General features: G+C 34.7%; 1 protein-coding gene across 1 annotated transcript; it reads left to right on the top strand.

The window, feature by feature from the left end:
• On the top strand, positions 6,992-7,793 carry LOC105176797 (rubredoxin). The gene has a single exon (XM_011099706.2). It carries the CDS (start codon positions 7,115-7,117, stop codon positions 7,688-7,690), a length of 576 nt encoding a protein of 191 aa, XP_011098008.1. The 5' UTR covers positions 6,992-7,114; the 3' UTR covers positions 7,691-7,793.

The raw sequence follows: 13,131 nt of genomic DNA, 5'->3' as shown, positions 1-13,131 counted from the left end.
CTAATCTGCGCTCTAGACTTGTTAAACGAATATTCATGCTATTCTCTGTGCTTTAATTACAAACGTCTGATTTATGAATAATGTGACCAGTTGTTCATTATCAAGAAGGTTTGCTTAGCTAATTGGACTTCATAAATCCGCGTAATTGTTTATTTAGTTCAATGCTTAGTAGCAACGTAGCATGATTAATTGTGTCACAGTAATTAGTTATATTATGGGGAATGCATGATCTAGTTTAAACGAATTATCCTCGTAGGAGTTTGTTGATTAGAATCAGGCCTTTGTAATTCTTAATGCTGTTAATAGATTAAATCTTGTGGATGTTCCCAGGGTTGTCTGTTAATTAGGGATCTAGCCAACAGTCGTACCTTGGCTAACGAAAAGGTAAGGAAAGGTGAGGTTGTTAGGTCATACCAACAACCATAACTGTTTTATTTGTCCATACATGTGTTATTCTTGTATCAATGATCAACTCACAAGAATCAAGCATAATTCTAGCCTTAACCGGAAAATCTCTCTCTTATATCTTCATAAGGCATTTTTAATTATTTATTTAGTTTTCAATCACTTCTTTTTATCATCAATCTTCCCCCCATTATTTTCTATTTTACTCAAAGAAATCAACTTAAAGTCAATCTCTGTGGATCGACCCTACTCCCACTTTTACAAGTGTAGTAGGAATTATTTTTGGTGACTTCGACACTCATCACGTAGTGTCATCATCTCTAGGTAAGTCTCCTTTTTTCCTTTAGATTTTTTAATCATATCTGAAAAGGGTGTAGATTAGCGAGTGATAGAAGATTTTATAATTGACTTAGCAACTCTCTTTGATACTTCTCATTCTAGCCTCCAAGGGGGCAAGGGTGAGGAGAAGTGAGCAGCAAGAGGAGAACTTCTAGGAAAAATCTGAGAGGAGAAAGATAAAGGACGTGTTGGTAGTTTCTGGTATTTATGAGGTTTACTACTTGTGTGTGAAGGAGGAGCATATATGTGATCTTAGGTTTCGATTTGGGATACCTGATGATTTTTTTATTTGGATCCATTCTTCTGCTGAATGCCCCTACTCACCCCGGAGGGTTTCGTGAGCTTCTATCTAGCCTAGCTAGAAGCTGGTCTGTGATGTCCAAACCCTTCTCTTTTTGCTAAAGTGTCCACTTTATTCAAAGTGCCTTTGAATCAGTTTGCCCCAAAGCCTTTAGTATTATTGCTAGTTTTCACATCCTGGTAAGAAATTTAGGAGAGACTCCTACTGCTGTACAATTCTATTCCTTTTTTATGCTGAAGAAAGCAAATCCAAGCCTATTTTACTTTACTTCTCGAGGGGATGCACAGTTTCCTCCTTCTGATACTTTTGTTAAAAAGTGGCCATTATATTAATATAATAACCATTAAGAAATATAAATAATTTTAAAAAATTATATTAATATAAAAAATAGTTAATCACATAAATGAAAAAATATATAAAACCTAATCTAAACGCTCCTCGTCCTCATCTTGATTCTCGATCGAGGGATTCGTCAGAGGCCGTGCTACAGTCAACAAGGAGGCCCGCATCTCCAGCATCATGTCCATCAAGTCGGCCATCATCGTCTCGAGACGGCCGGTACGGTCCTCCATAACTGGGTTTGAAGGTGGCTGTGACGATGTGAATGTGCGGCTGGAGACATGGGCCTCAAAACCAAGACCGAATACTCGGCCCTTATTCTTGCCCCCAACTGCAGCCAACCACATCTGCTGCTCCGTCATCGCCACCGAAGCCTCAGACTCGGTGGGGGCACTAAGGTCGTCAGCCGTGGGTTGGGGCTAACGATCTCCAGCATCCTCTAGAATATCTCCTGTAAAACAAACAAAAATATTAGTACTTTATTCAATTAATAATTAACTATTAATAAAATAATATAAACTATATAGCTATTTACCGCCACCTCCGCCGCCCTTGGCTCGTTCCAACCGCCATCCTCTTTCTTCTTGTAGCAGTGCTCGAATAATTCCATCTATTTGGGCGGCCGATTGAGCTCCTTCTCCTGTATAAGAAAAAAATAGTTAATTAATTATGCCGCATACTATTTATAAATAATTATTTAACACACAAATGATTTATATTTACTTACCAACTTTCTCTTGTGCATGCTGACTGAGGAACACACCACCCCCGGTAGACAGTTGAGGACATCATGGGGTTCACCGCCCGATTCGCCTTATTCTTTGAGGACTCCTGCTAGAAGCCCTCGTTGGCCCAGTACCCCTAGAGTTGGAGCCAAACCTTGTTGGCCAGCCATAGGAGAAGGTCTTCCTGATGTACTTTCCAGCCCATGTGTGGAAGATCCGGAACATGGACTCATCGTCGCAGTCCCACAAGTAGGTCATCTGCAGTAATAAAATTAAACAAAATATTAGTAAAATAAATTAAACAATTAGATTATATATTAGATAAAAAAAATTAAAATCAATTACCTTCATGCTCTCGAACCAAAAATGCTGGTGCCCTGGCGGCAACTGCCTCAGACACGACCACGAGTGGGAGAAATGTCCCCGCACAACCGCATTGATGTGCTCGTGAAACCACTAGTCAGACCTTAAATGTATTAAAAATTAAACAATTAATTAACATTTTAAAAATAAAATAATTCATTATAAAAAAAGTAGGTAAACCAACTTACCTCGCCTCATCGAGGCTGATGTACTGGCGTTTTGATGGTGGAGGGATCAATGGTGGTGGTGGTGGAGCAGCCGTATAATGCATCATCCAGAGCTGTGCATGCAGCTCCAAATGTACCAGCATCATCTGAAGTCTGCGGAGCGGGGGACGGTGCAGGCGTATGAGGTGGTGTGGGTGGTTGAGGGGATGCTTTCCCAACCTAGGAAGCATCTGATGGTACTCGTGGTAGTACCGGGCCACGACCGCGGCTACACCCTCGACGACGCGGTAGAGGCTGCGTACCACTAGATATTATCTACACCAATTACATAAAAGTATTAGTCTAAAATTTTGGATTATTGACATTAATATGTCATTTTTAGATATTGATAAAAAATTATGAAATTGGTCTAAATTATTTTTTTGATTATTTACATTATTATGTAAAAATATAAATATATGTTGCGAATATTGCTCTATTTTATTTTAATTTTTTTATTAGTATGTAAAAATATTAATATTTGGGAAATTGATCTAAAATAATTTTGTGAATACATTATTATGTAAAAATGTTATTGGATTATTGTTGTAATTTATTTTAATTAATATGTAAGAATGTTAATATTGGAGAAATTGGCCTAAATTAATTTTGTGATTATGTACATTATTATATAAAAATGATGTTCGGGGATTATTGTTATAATTTATTTTAATTATTTTGATTAATATGTTAAAGTGTAATATTGGAGAAATTGATCTAAATTAATTTTGTGATTATGTAGATTATTGTGTAAAAATGATCTTGAGGAATATTGTCCCAATTTCTCTTTAATTTTTCTAATTATTATGTAAACATTTATTAATGTATTATTGTTAATATTCCATTAATTCTTTATTAATGTGATTATTATCTAAAATTTTATTAAATTGCATAAATAATCAAAATTTGTGTAATAACACATAAATTGCATAAATTGCACAAATTTAACATATATTGCATAAATTACACATGTATTGCATTAAATTTATTAAATTGTATAAATTACATATAAATTACATAAATAACACATAAATAGCATAAATTACACATAAATTTTAAAAAGTATAAAAAAATTTGTAGAAAAAATTTAAGAAATACCAAAAATTACGAAAATTACAAAAGTAATTTTTTGAGAATATTTTCAGAAAATATTTTTAAAAATTAAATAAAAAATTTTTTTAAAAAAACAAAAATTTACATAATGTTTTTCAAAATACGATAAATTTAGAGAGAATATTTAAAAAAAAAGTATTTCTGAAATTATTTCTAAAAATTATGAAATTTTCAAAAAAAAAACTTGGAAAATATTTTCTCTATAATAAAATTTCTAAAAAAACAAAATTTAAAAATTACCAATTATTTCTAAAAAAAATTTAAAAATTACCAGTTATTTCTAAAAAAATCGAAATTTCTTTAACTGTTTTCAATAAAATTTCTCTTTAATATAATTTCTCTTTAAAAAATTTCAGAAATGGCGAGGTGGGGGATTGTTGTGGTAGAAATGGGGTGGGTCTGAGGGTGGGGGTGGGGTAGGAAATTATGAATGAGAGTTATCTGGGAACCTTTTCGACGGCGGCGGAGAGGGAAATAACGGCCGCGGGAGGCAAACAGTAGCAGGTGCAACGCGCAGCAGAGAGTGAGGGAGAGGGAGAGAGAGAAAAGAGGAGGAGGAAGGAGAGGAAAAAAATCTGCTAAATGTTCTATATATGCTAATTTTTTGAGCGGGCGTAGGAACGATCATTTTTAAGTAAGTCGTTTTTAACTTACAATACGACGTTGTTTTTTGTGACCGACATTACTAAAAAAAATCGTTCCTATGCAGTAACTGTGCCTAATACCCGTTCCAAATTGTGCAATATGGTGTGGTTTCCGTATAGTATTATATAACTCGTTCCTAATTTAAGTAAACTGTTATTATTTGTGTCTCGAATTTAATTTTCCAAAAAATAAAGAAAATTAAAAAAAATATAGAAAAAATCGTCCTAAATATGTTAATGATCAGGAAAAAATAGACCAACAAGTAATTAAGACAATGAAAAGCATATAATGTTTTTCATAAAATTTGGCAACTGTTCAAAAGATCATGTATATCTGTATGTACAAAATTGTTACGATTACGTAGATTTAAATAGCATCTTATACTGTTATATTAGATCGCATAATCAGACCGTCAAAATTTTAATCGGATCGTTGGATCAAATCAACAAAATACTACATTCGATGATGTTTGGGACATTTTTGTTGTACGGATTTTGAGATATCATATTTGATACACAATCAACAATGTTAAAAATGATGCAACTATCAATCAAATCGTCTAATTTTAGATCGGATCGCTAGAAATGTTGACATATGGTAAGTGTTGTTATATATTAAAATTTAGCATTAATTAGGGTCTCGAATGTAGAGATATCATAATCAGGATGAAAACGAGCAAGATGTTGACACCCTTTTGCACGGGCTCTGGAAATATGTAGGAAAGGGACTAGTAAAATACTTTAGGAACCGAGTTATCAACACATGTAGGAATGGGTATGGTAAAATTCAAACTTAGGAACGGTGAAAAAAATACCAAATCATTCCTAATTTAATTTTCCCTCCAGTTCTCCGTTTGGCGCGTACTTAAATTTATTGGAACATACTTAGAAACGGTGAAATTTAGTCGCCCATTCCTAAGTTTCGAATTTTACTCTCTTTTTAGAATACTAGCTAGACATAGGAGCGGTTGTACGAACGCTCTAGCAGTTCTGGATCGTTCTAAGGTGTAAAAATATTATATGTAAGAATAGTCTTAGAACCATTCTAAAAAAAGACCGTGCCTAAATTTCGAATTTTTTTCTCTTTTTAGTATATCAGCCTGCTATATGAACGGTTTTAGGACCGGTCTGGCAGTTTTTTACCGTTCCAAAGTGTAAAAATTATTATATGAGGGAACGATTTTGAAAATATTGACCGTGCCTAAATTATTTTTTTTTTGGAGTATCCAATATAAGTAACATTTAGGAACGATTTTATGAACAGATTGCCAATTCTTGACGGTTCCAAAAGTTAAAATTAAGTTTCAAAGTTATACTTCCATAACTTTCAAACTTAATTTTGAACTTGCACTATCGACATTATTTTTCGCCACTTCTCTGGATGATCTCTTATATAATTTTTTCTCGACCACTGATAATTCCTCATCAACTCTGACCATAGTCCCATTTTTATAATTAATGTTGTCCAATAACAATTATAAGCGGACTAGTTATAAGCGACAATTTGTCCTAGTTATATTTTTAATTTTATAATTTTGTTAATTTATAATATTAAAGAGACTATAAATTTATGTAAGGGTCTTTCAAAAAATTATTATTTTATTAATTTAGACCTTGAACCCAAATTCAAATAAAAAAAATTTATTATTTTAAAGAAATTATTAATTTATCGAGTTTTAATTTATATAAGTTCTACGGTATATTTTAGTTTATTTTTGGTTTCATACGATTCTTTTCGCGCTCCTTTAATATTTTGTCTTTAATCTTCTTTTATCAGCATTTTTTTATAAATCAAATATTTAGTTTAAATTGTCATTCTTTTTATGCTTTGTTTTCTGTATTCGCTTATTTATTATAAAAAAAATTGAATAAAATTATGCACACACGATAAATGTACTGCATATTACTAAGTGTTATATTATTAATATTAAGGCCATGATTGACACGTTGGAATAGAATGAGGATAAAATTATCATTTTTTATTTTATTTCTACATATGTTATTGGTATAAGTTAAAAAACTAAAAATTGATGATTCCATGGGAATTCCAATTCTCTTAAAAAATGAATTAGTAATTTCATCCCCACACCATGATATTACCTATTCCTAACATGTGGGGATTGGAATTTTTTTCATTAACAATTTAACAAAATAATTTTAAATATATAAATACTTTCAATAATGTTTATATTTAATTTAAGATTTTAAAATAATATTTCTTATGTAATACATAAATACATTGAATAATGTTGCTTAGTTGTTGTTATTTTTTAATAATTTCTAATTGTTATTGTTTACAAAACATATAAAATGAGTAGTTTGAAAAGTTTTGATTCAGTCTTTAAAATTAATTAAATTAATTCCTTTTTCCATTTTTATGGTATAATACCAAATATAGGAATGATATATCAAAATCATTCTATTTCTATTTTTATTTTATTCCCTCAAATTCATTTATAGGTACAATTTAGAAAAATTAAATTGGGATTAGGGTTCTATGAAATCTCCTTATCCACCTCCCATATAATAAAAGCATAAGAAGGCATATACTCTATTGAAAAATTCATTTTCATTTCTACGGCCATTTGGAGCCACACACACAAACACGAATACCTCTTTTTCAATGAGAATCAAAATACTAAGGAAAGCAAAACCAAAAATAACGACACACTTATCATAATGGCTTCCTCCATAACCAGACCTTCTTTCCCATTCTTCACCCTCTCCGCCCATTCTCCACCACCGCCGCGCCCACGGGGACTGCCCATCAAAGCCCAATCCCCATTCGTCAAATCTCTCCGCCGACCCAAAACCGTCGTCAAGTCCATTGATGTTTCCAAAGAAGACAAGCAGGAGCAGCCCGTTGCTCCACAAGAGGAGGAGCCGGAGCCGGAGCCTGAACTTGAGAATAAATTGGATAAGAGACGGCTGGAGGAGAAGTTCGCGGTGGTGAACACGGGGGTATATGAATGCAGATCTTGTGGGTATAAATACGACCAGGCTGTTGGGGACCCTTCTTATCCAATCCCACCTGGGCTGCCCTTCGACAAGCTGCCCGACGACTGGAGATGCCCGACTTGCGGGGCCTCGCAGAACTTCTTCGAGAGCAAGAGTATGGAGATTGCGGGCTTTGCGCAGAATCAGCAGTTTGGATTAGGTGGTAATACGCTCACCTCTGGTCAGAAGGCTTTGCTTATATATGGTGGATTGTTCTTAGGCTTTGTGCTATTCTTGTCTGGTTACTTTCTTCAATGATCAAAGTTCTTGGCTGTTTATTCTACATATTATGCAGTTTATATGTTTGTTAGATGGTATTCTTATTGTATATTAATGGAAATGAGTGTTTGCTAACTACTTACATGCTTTTTAGCTTGATTGGTAATTGGGCTATGAGCTCAGCTTAGAATTTGTCAAGTATAAAATGATACACACAGCGTTTTGTAGTAAGAAACTGAAGACATAAATACTTCAATGAAAATCATGTACTTGCACTTCTGTTCTTCTGTGAATTTTCATCGTGTAGTTCCAATTCAGTGATTGTGTTAGGTGTGTGCTCGCCAAGAATTGTGTTGTTTCTTATCACTGTCAGAATGGCTGAACGGTAAGAGCGAGTGCAGTTCCGAGTTCTTAGTGAGCAAGGCCTGAATCGACATCTTTGTTTAGTCCTATGTGAAGAACTATACACACACCTGAGTGAAGGCAATTCTTGATTGCAAAGAGGAGAGAACTCCAATAAGCATGTGCTAGAAAGTTGATACATCTAAGATACAGTAAATGATAAACCTTACCATCTGTCGTCATCTTCATCTCCCATTTGAACTCAGCACCACTAGGTCCCTGAAGGGGAATAACTTCATTGGTGCTCCCTGTCTTTGAACATTGCGGGACCATTTGCAGATGACTTACTCGCAGCTATGGTGCTTCTTAGAGACATCCCATCTCAACCTGTGAAACCTCTCAGTATTCTGGCTGCTGCTCCACATCGTGGATTTCTTCCCTTGAAGCATGCCTGTTTCAGTGTTTTCAGAATGGTCTATTGCTAATCCAAGTTAACAATATTATTCAATACATCCATATTTGAAATAGAGTTTGTAGTCTCAAAACTTGATATTGGGATAAGAACTCATCTTCAATAATCCTTATATGCCACAGGGTTTGTAATCTCCTAAATTTGGTGTTGAGGTAAAAACTCATCTTGGATAATCTATATCTGAGATAGACTTTGAAGTCTCCCAAGTTCCTCTGGGAGAAGGGCTCCTCTTGTAATAAGCATTGAGAGACACCTATAAATAGGTATGTCTCCTGGATCATAGTGTGTGCGATCATTACGTATGATTCCACGAAACTCTTCTCTCCTAAAATAACTCTCAATCTCTCTCTATTCTCTCTTGGAGCATTATCAATACTTTAAGGGTTTGAGGTGTGTGCAATTAAGTGGATAGCTCCGATAGCAATCTATTGAAAGCGAGCAAGGATTGTTCCTAATTGTTTGGGATTGAGGCGTGCTTGTAGATTCATGTGTTCAATAGAAGGCTTGTAAACGTGCCAAAAGATCCAAAAAGAATGTCAGGTTATTTTGCTGATATAGCCAGGGTGTGCAGCAGGCGGCATTCGGGAGGCATTATATGCAATCAGTCAGGTAACAAACACAACACTTTATGGGACAATGTCTCATTACCTGATTAACTGTCTTCAGTTTCCAATAGCAACAATCTGTAGCACTTCTTTTCACACAATTCTGAAAAGCTTGGAAGAATTTGCAAGTTGGAAAGTGTCTGGTCAATATATTTCTGACCTGCAGTTTCTTCCCACGCCACCTCCTCACACCCCATTCAATGTCCCTCGCCCAATCCCTATTGGGCCAATGGAAACGAACCATTTGCGGAACATAATAGAGGCAATCTCTGTTATACCTAAACCGGAAGAAAAGGTAATTGTGTGATTCCACCATATCATCTTGACAGAGTACACAATTCCCAAGGTGGGATAACCATGGTCTGTCCGTAGTAGCTAATTTCTCCAGTATCGCAAGCCACAAAATGAACATATGTCTCGGTATCTTCAGAAAACCCGAAAGTAGTGAAGTCCAGCCTACTTTCGGTCCAGGTGGTCTCATGAGCCGATAAATGTCGTGGGTCGTGGGCTTCCTACTAGTACATCTCCACATAATGCAGTCGTCGCCTCCATAAATCCGGGGTAACGTATGAATAATCTCTAAATATTCCACATCCGTAAGCAACGGCCAATGCTATTGCCCCTCATGAATAACGGAACTCAACGTGATCGATGCATCTAATCCCAAGGTAATAGGTCCACGTGGGAATCTGCTAATGAGAGGCTCCAACTGATGCCACGGGTCCCTCCATAAGTAAAATCCCCTTCCATCACCAACACGACATTCCACCAATGACCGAATCTATGGTCGTAGACGTTACAGTTTTCTCCATCCCCATGACCCTCTGTGCTCCGGAAGCGTCCAGATAGAGTCCTCCTTGAGTCGCCCATGAAATAACCAATCCACCTATATAGAGGTCCTGTCACAGCGAATGACTTCGCAGAGTTTTTTCCACATGATAGCTTGGTTGAGAGTACCAACCTCTCGGATCCCTTGCCCTCCTTCTTCCTTCGATTTACAGACCTTCTTCCATGCAACTTTTGCGTACCCACTGTTGCTTGTGCCTTTCCAAAGGAATGCTCGCAAACGTTTCTCAATTTCCTTGATAATTCCTTTAGGAAGTATGAACGCAGAGCTCCAATAAACTTTAGCGCCATAAGAATCGATTTTATGATTTGTACCCTCCCCGCATAAGAGAGTGCCAACCCCTACCAACTATTAATACGTTCATCAATTTTAAACAATAATGGTTGGCAATCAGAAATAGTTAAACGAGAAGATAACAAAGGAACACCTAAGTACCTCATAGGGAGATGACCCTCCTGGAATCCCAATATCGCTAACATCTCCTCTTTAACACCCTGGGCAGATCGTGATATGATAGATGACTCTTCTCCACGTTAAGTCGTAGCCCTAACCAGGTAGCAAGCCGATTTAGCCCACTCTTTAGGACCCAAATGGAATCAATATTTGCTCTACAAAACAGCAGCACATCATCTACAAAACTCAATTGGAAGATCCTGGCAGCTTTACATTTCTAATGGAATGTGAAATGCATATCTTGTTCAATCAACTGCAATAACCCCAGATGCAATACCTCTATCACAAGCACGAAAAGATACAGCGATAGAGGGTCACCCTGTCGAAGCCCTCTAGCGCCTGTAAAGAAACCATGAGGCTGTCCATTCATTCCCATCGAAAACGAGGGTGTTGTCACACACTCCTCGATCCATCTAGTAAATCCATCAGGGAATCCAAATAACTGCAGTACTGAAAACAGAAAATCCCACTCCATCGTATCATAAGCTTTTCGGATGTCAACTTTCATTGCACATCGCGGTGGCCGCCGAATCTGGTTGTATTCGTTGAACAATTCCTGCGCCAGCATAATGTTGTCCCCAATGCTCCGACCAGGGACAAATGCTCCCTGACAGGGGCTCACAATCTTGTCCAACACGATACTCAATCTTTGAACAATGAGTTTTGCAATAATTTTATACAATACATTGCAACAAGATATAGGGCGAAAATTTTATACAATATATTGTAGTATAGATAGTATAATATCTATACTATATATTACGAAAGAGCATCTTTCTGATATCTTTTTGTTTTTGGTATGTCATTTTCTTAAAAATTTTTAAATTAGTTGATTTATTTGAACTTTTCCACTCATTATAATCTTTCATAATTATCTTTTGGTTGTTTTTTTTTCTCTCATGCATTTTTATTTTATATGTATTTTAAGAAATTTTTAACTCTATAAAAAATAAATATTATAATTTATAAAAAATATTTTATTTTATGTATTTTAAAAATTATGTACATACTGTGCACAATTGCTAATTTCAATTATTACACTAATCTTGTTCCTGGAAGAGTAATAGGAGAACTCAGAAGAAAACCTAACAGCCACTTTTGTCCGATAGGGATTAAGGGGGGAAAATGCAAGCAACCCCCCTTGTACTATCGTAAATGAGTAAATTACTCCCTAAAAAAAATAGCGATTTACCTCCCTGTATTTATTAAAATACAATAATTTACCTCTTTATATTTGTTTAAATGAAGTAATTTACCTCCTTATATAAGGAGGTAAATTGTTTTATTTTAAAATGTATAGGGAGATAAATTACTATATTTTTTTTATAGGGGGTAATGTGCTCATTTTCAACATTACATCGGGTAAATTGCTATTCACCCCATAAAGCGGTTAGATTCAGTCAGTTTTAGAAGGAAGTTTTAATCCGACCCAATTAACAATGGTTCGCACAAACTTAAACTGAAGTTGCGTAATTATCTTTCTAAATTGAGTGGTTTGGGTTTGATGGGAATATATCTAATTGGACACTGTAAAAACTAAAATACACCCCAAAAGTCAAAATTCGGCTAAGTTCAGAATTCGTGTGTTTCTCACTGTAGTGTGTAGCGACCTGGGACCCGAAATCAGGGCCGTTCGATGAGTTTGTATTTGAAAACTCGAGATGATGATGTGTAGACTCGTATAAGTACGGATATTTGGTTCTATATTACTCCAACTATTTTGGGTCATGGTATGTAATTTTATTTCTCCCACACTAGCTTTTTAGCTTTTCTTCCAATCACTCGACCTCTCAAACTGACTTATGTACCGAAAAGTTTTTGCTGGAGCTTCCCAACAAGCATAAAGATCTTCTTTCTTAATAGGTCCCAAACACCCAATCAATTTGCTTGACAAACAACGTAAATGTCCAATCCAAATTATGACAATTTAACATTTTCAAGTATTAGAAAAATATATATTTCCAAAAATGAGTAAAGATACTATATAACTATTATATAAATATATGTATGTATTTATACACAAAAAGTAGATATATTGGATGGATTGTGGTTAATAACTAAATTTTCACGTTTTAAAATATATTATAAATAAAATATATATAAACTAATAAATTAAATTTTTTTTTTTAAAAAATTAATTTAAAAGAATTATTGACAAAATAAAAAAATAATATAATAATGTTATAAGCCGTTATTTATGAAAAAAAGTATATTTTCTTTTTGTATTAGTACCCATATTATATTACACCCCAAATGTTAGATAACTGTAGTGAGATAGTGGGCTTAAAGGCCGAACCCACAACTAAACTACCCAACACTTTATGTAAGAAAATTAGGCTCATTAATACTTATTTTAATGACAATCCGACCTATAAACTTTGTTAGCACTGACGACAGCCTATAAATACAATTACAATTGCATGTGCATTCACATGCCCCTATGCTGCATTGCTTGGGTGCATATGAATTAAAAGGGCGTTGGACTAAATTTATAAGCTTTTTAAAATATTTTATAAGATATTTGAGAGTTTATAAGATTTAAAAAAGTATTTGATAATTTTTTTTTAAATTTATAAGATTTCAAAATAAAATATTTTGGATCTTATAATTTTTTTAAGAAAAAAAGTTAATTTTTTAATTTTTTTTATAAAATCTTATGAGTTATATAAAATAATATATTATAAGACAAAAATATCTCTATTTATACACTCACACACACCCTTCCGTCCCCCCCCCCCTCCTCCCCCTCTCCACACAAACA

This window comes from Sesamum indicum, linkage group LG14 (assembly GCF_000512975.1).
Source record: "Sesamum indicum cultivar Zhongzhi No. 13 linkage group LG14, S_indicum_v1.0, whole genome shotgun sequence".
Taxonomy (NCBI): domain Eukaryota; kingdom Viridiplantae; phylum Streptophyta; class Magnoliopsida; order Lamiales; family Pedaliaceae; genus Sesamum; species Sesamum indicum.
This window is presented reverse-complemented; position numbering and strand designations above follow the sequence as displayed.